The following is a 20,074-nucleotide window of genomic DNA, read 5'->3' on the forward strand; positions in this document are numbered from 1 at the left end:
CAGTTTTTCAAAGAAAACAATTATCAAAACAACAATTATCCGGTCATTTTGATGCACGAGTGTAATTCGGGGGAATATTTCCCGAATAAACTGTTACATCACTTGTCAAACTGATGTAGAATGGAATTGCCATAGATTCGAACTGTGTAAGATGCATAGAAACTATGCATCTATGAACAGAACAATTATCGCAGTGCAGTTTCGCTTCCTACAATGCAATTATCGTAGGTAATTGCACAAGTGCATCAAAATTACCGATAATTTTGCATGACAGCGTGTTGTCATAAAAACTGCATGAGTTCATTTTCATTTTTGGAGAAAGAGCCCGACACCGAAGGTGGAGGGCTCTTTCTCCAAAAATGAAAATGACCGAATGCAGTTTTTCAAAGAAAACACGCTGGAATGCGAAATTATCCGGTAATTTTGATGCACGAGTGTAATTCGGGGAATATTTCCCGAATAAACTGTTACATCACTTGTCAAACTGATGTAGAATGGAATTGCCATAGATTCGAACTGTGTAAGATGCATAGAAACTATGCATCTATGAACAGAACAATTATCGCAGTGCAGTTTTGCTTCCTACAATGCAATTATCGCTGTAATTTTCGATAATTGTTCTCCAGATACATAGAATTTTTGACAGGAGGGAAATATTCGCTGTAATTTTCGATAATTGTTCTCCATACACATAGAATTTTTGACAGGAGGGAAATATTCGCTGTAATTTTCGATATTTGCATTCCATTCACATAGAATTTCTGACAGGAGGGAAATATTCGCTGTAATTTTCTATAATTGCATTCCAATTACATAGAATTTTTGATAGGAGGGAAATATTCTGTAATATAGATATGCTAGAAAATAACTGCACATAATATTCAGAAAGTACCGATATTGCATTGAGTTTTGAATCAGGAATTCTCGATAATTCCTTCCTCCACATCTTTCCACATCTTGAATTCACATTCTGGGGTTATTTCGTTGGCTGTTTATAAATCCATTTCATATAATTTTGTAATTTTTTTTGAATCAGTCGAAGAGTCATTACTCCGATCAATCAATCACATGAATGATGATAAAACATTAGCATAATTATGCTAATCGAAAACGGTTCCGAAGTAAAAGAAACATCTGGCTTCAAAATTTCTGATTGAATTACAGATTCCTCAAACATCAATCAATCAATATGCAATTGAATATTTTTTATGACCGAGCATTCTCAGCATCCCTCGACTTTAGGAAGTATTTTCGTGAGACGTGTTCAACAAATGAACTACAACCTGGTGACAATAAAATTCCAATTTAATGGTTATCTTTGAGAATATAAGAAATCCCTTCTATATGTTGAAGTTGCCCATCGAAAGAAAAAATGATGCTGGGTTATAAAAAATAAACGAAAATCCATTAGAAACATAATGTTCTTTCCATTGACTAACTTTCTCTGGATTATTTGTATTTTAAGGGGAGGGGGCTGCAGCCCCAAAGCTCCCATTATCAGTGAGAAGTAAATTGAATTTGAGTAGCAAGGTAGATAAAGAATACTTCCATTTTGGATTGAATAAAGTCATAATATTTTGTCTTGGTGCCTGATTATTCTACACAAGTCAGCTCAAAAATGAAAAGTCAGAATAGGTACAAAAAATTTTTTTCTACAAAAGTTTCACGAAATCGACTAGTATTTTTTAAAATGATTTCACAAAACGAAATATATACACAGTGGGCAACATATTGATTGCAACTTCATTTTTTCAAATCGAGCACCCTGTATATTTTTCAATATTTGACTAGTTCTTTTTTCCCTGATTTCGAATATATAACATATGTTTGGGCTATCTCTCTTATTCTGAGTACCAGAGATTTTCAAATTTTAAGAACCACCTGTCAAGCTAAGTAATCAGTTTTCAAGTGGTAGGCTGCGATAACTCAAAATGCCCTTTTTTAAGTTATCTCGTTGGCAACGATATGATATACGTTTTTCACTATAAATTTAAATTTGATGTTTTGGATGCAACTCCATATATTCACTCCTTGTAGCTTTCTTATTTTTATTGTTCTTCACATAAAGTGAAAATATTTCAAATTTTTCCGCTTCTGTGTAGTGCATATACGATGAATATTTTCATTCAATGACAAACGTGTGTAATATATCGTTAACAACGAGATAACTCAAAAAAGGGCATTTTGAATTATCGCAGACTTCCACTTGAGAACTGATTACTTATAGCTTGCCAGGTGGATCTTAAAATTTGAAACTCTGTGGTATTCAGAATAAGAGAGATAGGCCAAACATATGTTTTATATTCGAAATCAAGGGAAAAAGAACTAGTCAAATATAGAAAAATATACAGGGTGTTCCATTTGAAAAAAATAAATTGAATTCAATATGTTGCCCACTCTGAATAAATTTCATTTTTTGAAATCATTTTAGAACACATTAGTCGATTTCGTGAAACTTTTGTAGAAAACATTTTTTTGTACCTCGTTCAGTAACAGAGTTAAAGGGAGGGTCAAATTATGGTGAAAAACCTGGTACACTCACTCTGTATAATCATAAAGCTGAAATAAACAGCTTTGATAACTCCGCGTCTTGGTTTTCAATTGAATAGTTGTACAAACTATTTTCCAGCAGAATCATGCCCAAAATATTCTGATGGTGTAATCGAACTCAAGTGAACAAACTAAAGCAAAACAATACCGCTTTTGTCCAGACGGTACATGAAACTCTTACCCAAATGGGAGCCCTCTGCGATTATGACCTGAACTGACTGATTTACGACCTCAAAGCCAGCATTCGGTCCAATATAAAAAACACCGCTTTTGTTCAGTTTGCCACTCGCAACTGCTTTCTAATATGCCCATCTACTATGCAGGTTGTCTCTTGCTCAAGTGCAGTTCCAGGCACTGGGCTGAGCTCCAATTTGCGCCCGGGCTAACTTTCGTCGTACGTTTTTATGAATCAGAACCAGAAAAATCATTAAATCCTGTGAAAAGCTTTCGAAAATGGGAAAGAGCAACGTGACTTCGGAAAGTCCTCTATGTACTATGACAAAAATTACAAATTTTGTTGTCAGTCTGAAAAACCTAGGTAATATTTCGGAATTCTAAGCAATATATTCAAGAAATATTGTTATTCTCTTTCTAAAATAGGGATATTTTCGAAAACTTTAATCAAAAAAATTTTTATTCATCATGATCATTGGAATATACATATCCCACACATAGGCTCACAATATTTGGAAAAGGTTCTTCATACAGATGTATAAATATATACAGTCCGCGTCAAAATTATGTAACAAATTCATTTTCTCAGAAGAAAAATATTTAGCAACACAATCCTGAAACATGTCAATTTTTGTTTCACTTTTACCAAATTTTTATGGATTTTTGTTGCACCCCATCAACCCTCTAAATTTTTTGAATAGGGAAAGTGAGTCATATGGTACTTTTTTGGCAAGGTCTTTGTATCTTCTTTACAGGCGTGCTTTCAACCCCCTCACGTGAATAATTAGAATGTGTCAAGCGCTTTGATTATTGCATCCAGAACGATGGTGGTCATTTTGAACATTTAATTATTGTAATGCATAATGATTCTCCGGGTGGTACTTCAATGCTGAAATAAATTTCCAATGTCACTCCATTTTTTTTTCCATCAAAGGAATCGTAGGGGTTGAAAGTTGTGCATGAACAAAACTGTAATGGTCAACTTTTATTCGGTGACAAATATTAGGTACCATCGTCTCAAAGTAAATGAGCCATGACAAAGTGCACATACTGAAAACCTCTTTGAACTAACTTTTTCAAAAAAAACTTTTTTTCTTGAAAATTTCTGCATGCCTGTAAAGAAAATACAAAGACCTTGCCAAAAAAGTAACTTTCCCTAATTCAAAAAATTTAGAGGGTTGATGGGGATGGCACAGGGTGCAACAAAAATCCTTCAAAAATGCATAAAAATTTGGTAAAAGTGAAACAAAAACATCTGCTATTTGAATGGTGAAGAAATACAAACACGATGCATTTGTAATTCGCCATTTTGTAACAGTCTGACTCAAAATGGCGAAAGCGCAAGTTTGTTGGCATATGATTAAAATTCTGATTTCGAAAAATTCAAAACTGTTGAAATTGCGAACCAAATCACTTTCGAAACATCATGTTTATGTGAAATTATTCAGATTTAACGCCTAGAATCCAATTTGCTCCCATAACATGATGAGAAGTTATTAGTTTGCAAATCGTAGAAGCAGTGTTTGGGGTATGCCACATGCACGCTATCGCTCGACCTTGTTATAACAGTTTACTAACGCCCTCCCTGAGGCTATGATATATGTATAAGCATCGGTCGTACGATTCATCAATTATATTTCAATTGTATCAAGAATGGAGAAGTATATTTCCATGAGAATTTATAAATCTGCAATTTTAAAAAGAGTATTGTTATTCCAACTTCCAACCAAAATTGTTTTTATATCTGGGCAATTTTTTCATTTCAAAATAAATCATTTCCCTAGAAATAAAAAGTGTTTCAAAAAAAGATGACAGTAATTCTATTTCTATTTTGAACCTTCCTAATGACGGGATGATAAAGAAAATTACGATGGGAAAACTTTCATTACGATATACTCAGGCCTGCCGCCAGGAGCGGTATACCGGACATTTTATCGGGGCGCCAAATTATAGGGACACAGAGTCAGTTGATAAAAAAAGACTTTTTGCACTTTTAAAAACTACGTCTCCTTTTTACTATAGACTTATAAATAGAGCTTTTCGTACTTTTGAACAATACAGGTCTTTTTTTGATGAAATCGACAAAACGTCGTTTGATAAATTTGACAAGGTGTTATTGAGTTGAAAAATACGAAGAATAAGAGAGGTTCCTTTGAAGAAAATTTATATGAATAAGGTTAAGCCGGGCGGTGAAATTTTATTTTGCTAAGTTGAAAAGAGGATTAGGAAAGGGTGTTCTCAATCCCATTTTTCAAAAAGAATACCATTAAGTAGTATATAGGGTAGTTATAAATAAATACCTACGATGGGAAGCGCAAGCAGCATTGCCAACGGAAAACGTTGAAACCACTCATGCATGTATTCTATAATCTGAGAGATATATTATTCTAGACAGACAGACTTGTATGGTCTATTACTCTCTTGTTGAATCGATTCTGAGGTATTGCATTGTTGTATGTGGAGTACTATCTGTAAATTCTAGTAAATACTTGCAAACATCACAGAACACCTTGATCAAGATAATGCTAAGGATAATGATCTATCCAACAAGGGAATATTATTGTGAATCCAAATTGATGAATGCTGAAAATCTTTTCGTTTACCAGTTACTTATGTATAGACTGTGTCCGTAAAGTATGGAACAAATTCATTATTAGCTAAACAGACCATTTTAAGAAATAATCCTGAAACACGTCGATTTTTTATTTTAATTTACCGTATTTTAAAATAATAATCTGATATACAGGGTGAATTACTTTCGAGTAATGACGTCACCGTCATTTTTTTTTAAAAAGAACACCACCATTTTGTCTCAATTTTCCGACTACTACTCTAGCTGAGCTGATTCCAAAAATGTTTCACATGTTGATTCCAATTGGTACAGGGTAGACAAAAATACAATCAAGTAGCTTGATAGAATGTACTTGATTTTTCATGTACCTACTTGATAAATAAATACTTGACTTCACATTGAACAACTACTACTTGAGTTGAATTTGACTTGATTTCAAATCAAGCCAAGTCAAGTAGCTTGAATATCAATTCAGTACTTCGAACGAAAAAGGAAACTTTACTTTCGATTATGGAACTGACCTCTAATCTTTGACCTTTATGTTTTGGAGATGTGCGTGTTTTCCATCCGGAGTAGTATGAAAACAATGTCGGTTTTATTATTCTCAAAAGCAAAGTCGCCATCAGATAGACGGTATAATTTAGACCCCACTGCAACTATATACTCTGCGAGATTGGCCCTCGTGGGCTCGAAGGTCTGATAAAACAACCACCTCCAGGATGAATACTTTAGGTTTATGTCACCACTGGGAAAAGTCGACGGACCTGCTTGGATTTGGATTTTATTGTTCATAAAGATGTTCGTTACAGCTCCATAGCCTGTCCAAGTGGACAAGAATATAATTTTAATTTTTCGAATTTTCTCATTCAGGAGAACCATATATTTGAAGAAATGAAGAAAACTCAGAGACAAAACAATGCAAGAATGGAACATCGTGCGAATAGAATAGAATTCTGAATAGAAATTCGGACTCCTACAAGAATGAGCGAATTCTATTAGGTAATATTCAATATCTCAATTCCGAATAGGGTTTTATGAATAATACATTATTTCAATCTATGATGGAATTTATTTGGCTACAGTCATGTTATCCAGTCAATAACTCATTGAAATTTTGCAGAATATATTAGTGGTCAATAATTCACCACTTTATTCTTCGATAAAAAATATGGTACGACGTTCAAATAACTTTTATTCCGAAAATGTATCCACAGGGTAACAGCCCTCAAAGGAGCGACTCTTAATTCGGATATTATTTGTTTTCTCCAAAACTTAGATGACAAAAATTATGATTTTTTTTATGACCTTCGTTACTCATAACTACGACTGTAAATTCTCTATGAAAATTTCAATAAGATTCGGCTCAAACTAGGGGCTTCATAGGTGAATTTCACAACAAATTCTTCATACCTGAATATTTTTCAATTTTGAGGCAAAATTTCGAAAACCAAATGTTTTGTACTAAAGAAGTATACCCTTTTATTTTTTTAAACCGGATGAACTATGACTCATGTATTGAAATCTAAAAACGTTGTGGTTCCACTAAATTACTCGTATGTCAATTTGTGTCGCATGTTATGAATTTTGTCCAATAGATTTCTGCCGATTGAACAATGTCTGAGTAATATAATTGATTCTCATATTCACAATCAACCACATACGATCGATGAAAGATTACCTATCACACCACAAGATACAAAGGGCGGTAAGGCATGCAAAGCTTCGAAAACTAAATGGGATTAAATATGTTCCGCTGAAAACATTTGGCATTTATCAGTAAGTTTCGAATGCAGAATCGTAGGAATTTTCCATATGTTGAATGTGTAAACAACTTCCACGTAATTCGAAGAGTTGTTTTTCGTTATTTCATCCCTCTCTCAATCAGAGTAATAGGCAATGCTGCTTATATTGATTGGGTTGCAATGTGTTATTTAATGAACAGGCGGCTTAGTAAAGACGGTTTGGAGATTTTCATTGCAGGGTATGCTGATAAACGCAGCAAATCGGACCAACCTCATGTTGTTTTTGAGAATCAAGACTATATTTTTTGAGAAATATGAAAGGGCGGCCACAAACTGGACTAAATTGCAGCCCATCGAAAAGAGGCGCCTGAAACAGTCGATTCACTGTTTAACCCCTAACGCCGGTCCTGAATATTACGATACTGAAATTACTAATGAAAATTATTATTCTACTCACTTGCTCAAGGTGATTCCGTTATTGATGAAATCTTGATGGTGTAATACCGACTCATTCCAGGGAATCTGGAGAAAACCGAGTACTTTTTCCATCCACTTCCTAGGATGAAGTACGAGTTGTTCGTATGGAACCCTTAAACACTTCGAACTACCTAGTTCGTTACACTGCTTATTCATTGCTTCAACAACAGTATTCCATTTTTTCAAGCATTGTCTGTAGCTCGTGAGATCAAATCCTGTGATAGTGACCTGAAACAAGTATATACATGAAGATTCATTCTGAACAATGTGGGATATTTCAATCTGAATTTTATGAGAAAAATTCCATATATGATACATTCGACACCAGCCTGATACTCCTATGAGTATATGTCTTATTTTCAAAGTGTTGTAGTAACCATACTCTAATTCACAGAATAGAGAGAAACGAAATTTATTGATACATCAAATGGCTGGAAGACTGCGGTCTATAGTCATTTGATTTATCAATAAACTTAGTTGCATACATTCTTATATTACATATTATTTAAAAATATTAAAAAAACAAAACAAAAATAAACATCATTCTAGTGATTCCAAGTGTTCAAAAAGAGGTAAAGCTGGTCACTTTGCCTTTGGTGTAAATGCTCTACTGTAATGTTGTATTAATGGCTCCATTATGTTAATATTATTTTGGTTATTGATGAATTTTTTGCTTAGTTTTTGCATTCTTTCCAGTATTGGTTCTATTCCCGTTGTCTGATATAAAAGCTGATTGGATGGATTGTGCAGTGGGTTGTTGGGATGTCTCATTTTTGTAATCTTACGTAAGCATGTTCTTTCCGCAACCTCAATTGTATTCAGAGCTGTTTTTGTCGAATTTGAGAAGATTATATGTCCATAGTCCAATAAAAGTCTGCATATCATTTTATATATGGTACTAGCTGTTTTACTACTGATTCCTATGTTTTTATATGTAAGAGATCTAAAATGCCCGTGTTATGGCTTTTTTCTTTTGGAGTTTTAAGTCACAGCCGATACTGAAACCCGAGTAGAACGTAATAGATTTATAATTAGAAATAAAAAGGAATCTTCAATTTTAGCTATCATGCCAATAGAACGTGAGTTCTATGGCTGTCTATTGGCTGTCGCCAAGCGCGTAATTAAAAAAATATCTAGTTGGATTGAAGTGCGAAGCCCCTGCAAGCATGAGGCGAGAGGCGTTCACCCTGCTCGGCATTGCTGACAGCTTGGAAATTTTCGAATATTCGATACAGAGTTTCCAAATAACTTTGGATGAACTTTCGCTCTCTAAGGACTCGACGATAAAATTTACTAATTTTAACAAACCACCATTATTTTAACATTTAATTATACACAAATATTCTACTAATTTCTACTCTACAATCTCGTCTCGTTGGCGGTAATATCTCCTTACAACCAAATCTCCTTTTCCTCTCGACACCCTGTCCAATTTAAAATATTAATTCTACTGTGCAAAGCCGACTCTCCTTACACTGACCCTCTTTTACCAACTATTGTTTCTACCAAACTCCTGATATCTATCCGATATTGAACTATATTCGTACTTCCTGAAAAATTATAATCTCCAGAGACAATTACCTTTTGAAATCTGTAGAAGTTCATACATAGAGGGTATTTCAAAATTAAGTATCAAGATTTCAGCGGTGTATTTTTCAAGTCAAAATAAATTTATTTCTCCATAAATAGTGTTGAAACAATCTTCCTTTTTTTTTTAGTTTTTTTATCAAAAGCTTTTTCAGTTTTCGAGATATTGAGATCAAATTTGAAATATGAGTTACGTTTTAGGGATCACATCATCCAGTATGCCTAGTGATTGTAACAAGCTACAAGGAGATATTTTTTCAGGGGTCAAGCCCTTTTTTGCCTCCTAAATTTTTTGTAGTACGCCGCTAGTGGATTCTAACATATGAAATGAATTCTTGTATTTTGTTTATTATATTTTGTTTATTTTAATTTTTACACATTTGCTTTCGTTATCGAGAAAAGGGTCGAATCATTTTTCCATAATTCGGTACATTTAATTCACATTTTTAACGAAAGGTAGCAACCTATGATATTATCACAATGGAAACAAAAAACTCTAATTATTTGGTTTGAGATCTTAATTACATGTTTGCTTGTAAAAATAACAAACCAATATTTTAAATTTGATCTTAATATCTCAAAAACTGAAAGAGCTATCAAGAAAAACTAAAAAACAAACTTTAACGCTATCTAGTTCTGTAACGAAGCGTTTGCAGAAACAAGTTTATGAAAAAAAGTCTTATTTCGACCTGAAAAAATACGTCTCTGATATAATAATAATAATAATAATTGACTTTATTCCCACAATACAATATCAATACAAATATTTTTACAAAGAAACAAAACTTAAAAGTTTAGTGTGAGAAGAGGCGGAGTCCTATTCACCTAAGTACATCTCCTATTCAACTCAACTATATCTTGATACTGAATTTTGAATCACCCTGTATATTTTCCTTCAGTGGTTTTTTTTTCGCCCCCATAACAGAATTCAGTCTTACTATGACTTCATAGCCATTCTTCAATATTCAAGGTTCATTCCCTACAAATATGGAGGTGATTGATATTATTTCGCTTTTAACACTAATACCTCTTCTATGAATATTCATCGACAACTGTCCAATAATTCATTTTTATTCGAAAATACTCGTAATGAATGAACCTCTGAACAAAATGGAAAATTCATGTTGTCCGCTATGTGGTTAGAGCTATTCATCAAATTATATCGTCGGTTTTTTCATGTGATCAATGATATATGAGTTCACGCGACGCTTGAATAGAAACATGCTGAATTCGAATTGACAGTTTTGCCATACATAGAACATTTACAAGAATTATGGCTGATATACAAAGCCTTCTATCCTTTCCTGAAATTAATCGTACAATTTATATGTGCCAACCAACTCGTCAATCACCTAATTATTTTCTTTGATTGGTTCTGTCTAAATACTATAATATACAGGGTTAGAACTATTTAGGGGGCCACTACAGGGATATCGAAAACCGTTAGAAAGACAGGGTGGCTTAAATTACGAAAAAGTTCCGTTATTTAGGGCTGATTGTGTTGGTGTAAACAGATCCGAAATATCTCCATTGACTCCCGAGCTATCTCGAAAAAAACTGAAAATCAATATTTTCTTTTTTTCTGTATAACTAATTTTTTTTGGAGATAACTTCACGAAATTTGGTTTATAGCCATAATCCAATATAGAGATACTGATGGTGTCTTCAGATTTTTTCTGTTTTCCATTGTTCCAGAGATGCGATAGTCAAGTGATGATTTCACATAACAACTCTTCAAATTTGCGTACCTAGACTCGATATTTTTGACGAGATTGATACATTCTTGAATTCGCGATTTTTTTCATCACCTTATAGGGAATATCAATATGTACCAATTAGAATATCAGATCGGTACCAAACAAATTAACACAAAAAACCTCATGAACCGAATTTCCATCTGCGAATCGCTTCTGAATCGCAACAAGATCGATTCATTTTTGAACCGGTTTGTGACTGGTGATGAAAAGTGGATCACTTACGACAACGTCAATCGAAAACGAAACTTGGTGAGCCGGCGGAAACGATGCCAGCTAGAAAGGTTTTGCTGTGTGTTTGGTAGGATTTGCAAGAAATTATCTACTATGAGCTGCTCCTTACGGCAAAACTGGTTGGTTGGTTCTTATGCACCCACCTTACAGTCTGGACCTGGCACCAAGATTATCATATGTTCTTGTGAATGGCGAACAATCTTTCTGGTGAAAAATTCCCTTCAACAGAGGCTTGTGAAAATCCACTGTCTAAATTTTTTGCCAATAGGGACGAAGTCTTCTATGAGAGGCACATAATGATATTATCTTCTAAAGGGCACCAAGTTATCGAACAAAACGGCGTATATTTGACCTAAATCGTATGGTAATATAATCCTCGTTTTTCATGCAAAAATAATGGTTTTCTTTTAACTACACCTTAACTTGATCGGTGCCCTCAAAAACGACAAAGGGGGCATTTCAATGAAAAAATCTCTTGAACGGCAAGACTATTATTATGGGGAAATTTTTTCATAGAAGGTAGGCTACCTTTTGATCTACATTTTCGACGTGGTCAGACGTGCGAGACATCCTGTATATACAGAACAAATTTGAACAACTTGATTGTTTCGTTTCAGTTGCAACTTTACAGTCCAATTCTTCATTGTACGGCATGATCTAGTTTATCTCCTTTATGATTACATGCTAGAGTTATTCATTGGATCTATAAGCCATGTCAGGTTCCGCATGTATTGAAAATGATATAGAGAAGCTGGGCACGATGCCACAAAATGGATCGTTTCCATATTCTCCTTTGTGGAGAATATCTGAACTGAATAATTCCATTCAAATAAAGTCTTTGAAAATTTTCCATTCGAAAATAATAAAGCACCAGGATAGGCATTATACTACCAATTGGAAAGTCCAGCTTGAATTTTTTCAATTTGATAAAAACGTCAATTTCGACATGAATGAATAAATAAATCTGGCTAGGGAAGAATCTGAATTCACCATCCCACAATGTTTTCATGAAATATTATGAATATTCAAGAGAAATGGGATTAAACAAACTGGAGAAATTGTAGATGGAAAATAACCTATAGTTATTATGTACTCTCCTGATCGAAAATGTCCATTCGCCCACTCTGCTCGGAATCTGTTCATGGTTTTCCTAAGACTGATGAAATTAGCCTGTAATACTCGGTTTTTTCATACAAATGTTGATAGATAGATTTACAAGTATTTGGATGGTTTTGGAAATATGATTACAAGGTAAGGAAATTTGAAAAATATAGAATAACTTGAAAAGATGTGAAGTGTCATTGAAAACAATTTTGGAAACAGTCAAGTGGAAATAGTTTTTTGTGTAAAAACTTACAAAATCAATATAATTCATTGTTGGCTTCAAAACTAGGTATCTCAGTGAATACCTTAAAAAACTAATTTCTGACACTTTTAGCAATTTGTGTCTGAAGTAAAACGATCTTTATTTTTTTAAGCGAAAAATATGCACCGGACAAATAAAATCAATATTACAAAATTGCTCAGAAATGAGAGAAAACTTCAGAGTAATTTTCAATTTGAGAGGAAGTAGTTTCGTAGCATTTTTCTTCAAACATATTCAATGCAAAATCCATACAGACGCCACTGTTAAAAATATTAAAATTTTTAGTACATCAGAAAAGGTACCTTGATGCAGTGAAAACATGTACCAAATTCCGTAGAAATATCTTCAATAGCATCATGTGATCATTAAAAAATTCTTTGGAAATTTGACCACCCTGTATCACAAAGTTAGCACGTTCACGATATACGTTCATAACAGGTTCTCACCCTCGAAATTATTTGTGATAAACTGAAAGCCCATTCATCCGAATATAAGCAAAATTTTCAAAGAAGCCACAAAGTGTTTAATGGAATGTGGTTGTACATAAAAAAATATATAAATAATAAATATATAAAAAATAAAGATAAATTTTTAAAATTAACAACTGAATGATGATTATTGAATGCCATTTTCTTGTTGCATAATATATGGCTGATAGATGACTAAAAAAATATCATCGTCTTTCAGAGTTGAAAGAGTTGTTATTTTGTATGCTGAGGCAGCACAGGGTTTAGTTCGAGAACTTTTCATTTTCTAGAAATATTAAAAGTTCCTGCGCAGATTATAATGTGTATAAGACAGCAGAACTTTTCGAGAAGATGTTTTTGCAATACTCCGTAAATTCGGAGATTGTTATGGATAATGCATTTTACCACTCCCGCGTTCTGAATAAAATATGTATATACAAAAGAACTGAGGATCATTAAAAAAGCGGTTTGAGAAAATATGAACAATAACCAATGCTGCATTAATGCAAAAAATAAGAGAGGTCTGAAATGATTTTGGTACTGAAGTATGGTAAAATTCTGTTTCTCATGTTATCGAAATATTTTATAATGAGAGCAATTTTTCAAATAATTTTCGAAGTCAACGCTTTGAATCACATTTTTAGATATTTAAATATCCATGATAAAACTTGCGACACGTTGTAAAATATGTAGGTATGTTCGCTTCTCCTATAAAATGCCAGTTGGTCCTGGTGTACATGAGCTGAAAAGTATTTCGAACGAATATTTTTCTCTCGATTTTCTATTTCATTTTCGATAATAATTAAGAATTGAGCACGATACCACCCATATTTTTTTGTTGTTCTGGTTCCCACGAAAGGAGATATCCTATAATGTTCAGAGAACATCAAGGGAAAGAAGGTAGGAATTGGTGTTCTTTTTGAATTTATGAAGGTTATATGCCTCGGGGAACACCTCCCTAGGCAATGTGTTCTGATATTCATATTCATTCATTTGTTATCGATGTATATTCATTTCGTACAAGAATTACCATTCAACCTTACATTTTCAAATAAATGATATTAATCTATGAAAGTTCTAAGTTTGAACTTCAAATTTCGAGTGTTGCCAAATTTAAACACAGAACACTAGAATGACAACATTTCCTAAATCTATATATAGGATAACAAAACGAGCGTCCATTTAAATTCGTGGTCAAGAGTGCTGTGGAGAAATTAGAGTTGATTTTTGGTGATTACAAGTAGCGCTTAGCTAGTTCCCAAATTCGAAGTAAGTAAACAAATATTAGTAATATGGTACAAGCTAAGCGCTACTTGTAGGCACTGAAAATCTACTCTAATTTCTCCACAGCACTCTTGACCAGGAATTTAAATGAACGCTTTCTAGTTACCTTAAAAGTTCGAAGAATCTATATTCTAATCTAAGATAATTATTTACAGTATTTATATTGTTATTGTCGTATGTTATGTTAGCATGAAATGAAAATCATCAAGGATTTGAAGAAACTCAACCAGAATATTGAAGTTCCGTACGTATTTTCAAGAAATATTGAGTACAATTTCCCAAAAATTTGTGTGGATACAAAATAAATCCCTGGGCATTCTGATAGGAAACAATTCCTATTTAAAATGAAGCATTTGATTTGTTCCAACTATCCCATAAAAATATTGATCTGTATCAATATTTTAGTATAAAAATATGGAAATAAAATGTTCCATAATGTATACATTATAGCCAACTCTAATAGTTGAATCATCTTGATTTTGACATTGAAAATAAACTAGAAGTATTCAATATAAATATCCACAATTGAATATCCTGTTCTTTTCAACTCAGTTAATTTGTTTTCACATAAAAAAATTATGGCCTCTTGAAAGTATGACAAGCATATAAGACAACTCACATGTTTCCGAAATTGTGTTTTCAATATCCAGTACCTATATATGTAAATTATAATCAATAGGTAGTAGTGAAATGAAAATAAATAATTGAGCCATGTAGCTCTGATAAACAGTCTATCGATTAATGAACATCAATCTTTTCCTTAAAACACCATTATGCTGAAAGACGGAGCATTATCATTATACTTTCGAATCGGTTGTTAATCTAGAGAGCCGTCTGAAAGAGGGGAAAAGTCTATATAATTTCACTTAAAAGGGAAACTGAATTTTTCATCTCCCCTGATGAATTTCGATCGCCTTTGCATTATTGATATTTACATATCAGATGATGTCTTAATCGACTGTTATTCGATCTTTCAGAGAAAGCTGGTGCTCCCGCTTGATTATTATTCGATATTTAGAGACGCTGAAAATAAGATTTGTTCGTTTCGTTATGCTCTCTTTAATTCTCCTTGATATTCGATATGTCTTCTTTTTCTCATGCCATGTTATCGAATATCGCACTTCGTAATTTGAACACTGAAAACTTCTGACAACAAGGTAGTGCTTATCTTCTGTATTTATCAACGGTAGTTAGTGCGCGTTTATGCACACTTTAATATCAAATATCACGTAACAATTATTATCAAGTAATTAATATTGAAATGTTACCATTGAAGCAAAGCGAATAGCAATTGAAAGTTCTTATCATTTCAATGAATACAGTGTGTAGATAAAGTGAGGAACAAAATTCATAATTCTGTTATTGAATAATTTCAAGCAAAACGCTCGAACAGGTTAATTTTAGGTTTGAATTGAACACCTTATAGCATGTAACTTATGACTTGATACATTTTTATAGAGTGACATCATAATTTTTTTTTCTCTATTTCAGTATCGTAATACATTATAGTTCTAAAAACAGTGCTGTAATGAACTCATTACAGCATTGTTTTCAGTTATATTTTTCGTTTTGTGGTTGTCTACACAGACTTCCAATCCAATCAGAATTCAACACACGTCAAATTGTCAATATAATATAATTTGGATTTAGTGAAATGATTTGCATTATTTTTTGCAATTCCTCTCAAGTCTGTTGGTGTCAAATTGATATCGTCAGACATAATTTACGAGTTTAATGCGTAATTTTGAATTATTTCAAAATTCGAAACGTATGATTCAAATTGAAATTCCACAATCTGTCAATTTTCGTAACAGTTACACCAACTGCCAAGATACAATACAAATGTCACTAGGATGTTTAATCTGAATTTTTCATTGAATTTCGACAATATTTCATGAAACTGAAATAGAGAGAATATCGTCTAATACTCGTTGCAGAAGGCAATTCCAACACTCATGCGTTCCAAAACTCGTTCCTTCGTCGCTCGTTTTCGAATTTCGCATTCATGTTGGAATAGGAGCCCATTCTGCAACTTGTTTTAGAATATACTATTATTATGACTATCCCAATTTTTTCTTGATTTATCAGATTATTGAATCAGAGTTTAATTCATTTCAATTTACAATTAATGTGTATTTGTTCTAGAAGAAAAATGACTACATAATATTTCAAACAATTAGTATGAACAGTATAAAGTATCAAAAATAAACATTTTGTTTCCCACAAAATGAAAGTTCAAAACTTGCAAGTGGGTACTACATACATTAAAAATAACATAAAAAATTAAGTAGATGTCATAACCATAATTAGTGCAAAAATATTTTGTTTTTGTTACAAGGTGTTCACACTACATGACGGATAGGAATTTGAATATTTGAGCTAAATTTCGCTTGTTTTTTGAGTTCAATATAGATTTTTTTCATGAGAGTTTCATTTTTATATCTTCCAGTAAATGTGTTATTTTCTCGAAAAATAAATCTCTATGGTACACATTTTTTTACACCATCAGTTAAGGAAGTTGCACCATCTAATAAATCAGCAAAAAAATTACAATCATTTGAAAAAAAATGACGACGCCACTCTATAAAAATGAATAACGTCATAAGTAAAATTTGTATGCAATAAGGTGGTTCTTTAAATGCTAAAATTGACTTGTCCGTCGTTTTCCTTAAAAACATTCGATAACGGGGGTATGCAGTTTGTTTCTTACTTTATCCACACTGTTCAATCTTATATTTCCATGATAAACTATTTCAAAAATCTTCAATGAAATGGATAAGATAGTGGCGCTTTTGAATAATTGGTATTCGCTATTTATAGTTCAATGTTGATTGAATCCACACCCAAATCTAATAGCAATATCGAGTCACACTCTCATCACTATAGTATTGAAATATAAAAGAATTTTTCTAAAAATATAATGCACATAAATCAAACACGAATTCATCAAGCATATAATAATTCTTAATTCCAGAAAAGCAGAGGTGTAGCATGTAATTTATCATTTTCACTCATAAGGATACCTCAAGCTGACATGCTTGAAGGACCTCGTGTACCATTTATCAAGTCTATAGAAACGCCTCCTCAGATTCGAGAGTTCAAGAATTCTACTTATGAAGAATGATGATGTACTTCAGATGATTAAGGGATGAGAATCTCGAAATAAACCCATACGCTAAAAGCACTCGGATCCATTTCTGAATACGAGCTTGAAGGGACCATTCGGTGCAGTTAAAAACTAGAGTATACAGATATTGAATCTTTCGCCTTTGTGTCTTATCACTGTTCCTGTAATGCAAGATGACAAGTTCGTATGGAATTTGGGAGAACACTGTGGGAGTTTATTCTAAATAATATTCTTCCTTACGCTTCACGACACATCGTTTGTGATATTTCTATTTTCAGTGAAATTCATGATCAGAGTCACAAAAGACTCAAAAAGTCATGAGGAAGATTCAAGATAATTTCAATCAAATAATTTCTTGATGCTATCTAATACAAAAAATATCAATAGTAATGAGGCAGTAAAATACTATGTTCTTCAATATTTTTACAGGGTTTTTCATCATAACCTGGAAAAACATATATACTAACTTACAATGAAACTGCAACAGCCAGAAGGAGATGTTTGAATTTAAAATTTTTCTTGGTAAAACATAGATAGTATAGCAAGGATTGAATGATTGAAATTCGGAGAAAAAAAACGAAGGGTTTAAATTTTTTTAAATTTGTTGATAATGTTTGTCAACCGCGATTATCTATACACTCCCCGACATGTCTCGGCATTGATGCAATAAAATGGTCTATTTCTTCTTGAGGGATACTACCCCAAGCTACCTGTACTTCATGTCTCAAAGCCGCCAAAGTCCGTGGGAGCTGGGGTAAATTTCCAAGCCTTCAACCCATGATGTCCCAAACATGCTCTATGGGCGAAAGATTGGGGGATCTGGGCGGCCATGGCAAAAGATTCACATGGGTCGCTTCGGAAAAGTTGAAACTAACTCTGGCAACATGAGGTCGGACATTATCTTGCTGAAATATTGGATCCTCGAGCTGGTTAAGGTAAGGGAGAACATATGGCTCCACTATTTTTTGAAGGTAACGCGGCGCTGTCATGTTACCTCGAATGAAGACTAAAGGTGACATTCTCGCATGTGCAATAGCACCCCATATCATAACGCCTACTCCGGTGTCCATGACGCTCAACATCAAACTGAGGTTTACGTCTTTCTCCCCGACGTCGCCTTACCCTTCTTCGGCCATCTTATGCACCCAAGGAGAATCAAGATTCATCAGAGAAGACGACCTGATGCCCTTCCACATTCCAGTGTTGACGTTCTCTGCACCACTGTAATCGTTGCCGGCGAAGCTCAACCGTCAGAGGTAACACAAGATGGGGTCGATAATGCTGTAGTCCAAAAAACCTTTTCCGGTGGTAAACCGTTCGGACAGTTACAGAATGCCTTGCTCTTCTAACCACTCATCAGCCAAAGATCGAGTTGTCGCAAATCGGTCTCTAATGGCCATAAGTTTTAGACGTCGATATTGAACTTCATTTGTGTCCGGTGCCTACTCTTCTTCGATTTTGAGCACTATCAAACCACGCTTGACAACATCTCATAACAATAGTTGGATTTAGGTTCGTACGGTTAGCGATTTCTCGAAATGACAACCCCGCTTCCCGTAGAGTAATAATTCGACCTCTTTCAAATTCACTTAGCTGGCGATATATTCCGCGTACACGTGTTTTAGGCATTTTAACAACAACTAAATGTCGACTTTGGATCTCATCGAACAGTTGGTTTGTTGTAAAATTTAAAAAACTTGCGAAAAACGACTGCAATATTTGTGTAACAAAAATTGTTGACATGAAACAACCTTCACGATTTTTTCTCCAAATTCAATAATTTACTCCTTGTTATACTGTCTATGTTTTACCAAAAAAATTTAAAATTTAAACAGCTTCTTCTGGGTGTTGCAGTTTCTTCGTCAGTTAGTATACCTACATATAGTAGTGTGGATGACATCGGGCGAATCATTTTTGTCTTACAATATATACCTCGTTTCCGAAGCTTAAGCGAGATACAGGGTGTTCAACGTCATTTCCGACCAATATTTTACTGAGTGTGGTCAGTTATGTATAACCTTCGAAGTTACGATTTATGGTCCTATTGTATTGTTATCGTATGTGTTCGAATCAGGAAGATAAAAAAACCCTGAAAAAACTTTTCAAAATGGCGTAAAACTTGCAATGTTCATGATTTTTATTCTCGGTTGCTAAATTGAATTTCATTTTCTGAATGAACTTTTTTCTAAGAATTGCATGGGATGTATCAGCTTCCAAAACATATTCGTATAAAATATCATTACAATATTGCCAGTAGTTTTGCAAAATCATTAAAATGCGAGTACAAATTTTTATACATTTTTCTTCTTCTTGAAATCGGATGGCTTTACGAAAATTTTTCATTGAGCAAACCCCAATTTTTTCTCAGTTTTCTACCTATCCTAGAGATGGGGTCACCCTTTTTCTGAAACACCCTTTATATGTACATTTACATGTACATTTAGTCCACGAAATCATCATAAATAAATTGCTCTCATTATAAAATATTAATCAACATGAGATACCTCAATGCAGCATTGTTTGTCTATATTTGTTCGAATGGGTTTTAATAACTCGCATAATCAGTTTTATTTGATTGAAAAGGCAATGTGATGAGGTGGTTATCTCAATACGAATTTGATCAAATATATTCTTCAAATTCTGGGAATTGATTTGGTCTGAAAGTCATTTCTTAACAGGACAAATATTTGGAATTTCCCAAGTTCTTGAACTTCATAAGTATTCGTTTCAGTCGGTATTT

At 33.5% G+C, this 20,074-nt stretch overlaps 1 protein-coding gene across 6 annotated transcripts in view; it reads right to left on the minus strand.

The window, feature by feature from the left end:
* The window catches only part of LOC123680559 (protein-tyrosine sulfotransferase), a 366,815-nt gene that overhangs the window by 18,149 nt on the left and 328,592 nt on the right, over positions 1-20,074 (minus strand). For all 6 annotated transcript variants that reach the window (XM_045618514.1, XM_045618516.1, XM_045618517.1 and 3 more), the window contains one exon: positions 7,496-7,743. In XM_045618514.1, coding sequence (XP_045474470.1) covers positions 7,496-7,743 — 248 coding nt within the window. The remainder of the gene's footprint in view (positions 1-7,495; positions 7,744-20,074) is intronic.

This window comes from Harmonia axyridis, chromosome 5, assembly GCF_914767665.1.
Source record: "Harmonia axyridis chromosome 5, icHarAxyr1.1, whole genome shotgun sequence".
Lineage (NCBI taxonomy): Eukaryota > Metazoa > Arthropoda > Insecta > Coleoptera > Coccinellidae > Harmonia > Harmonia axyridis.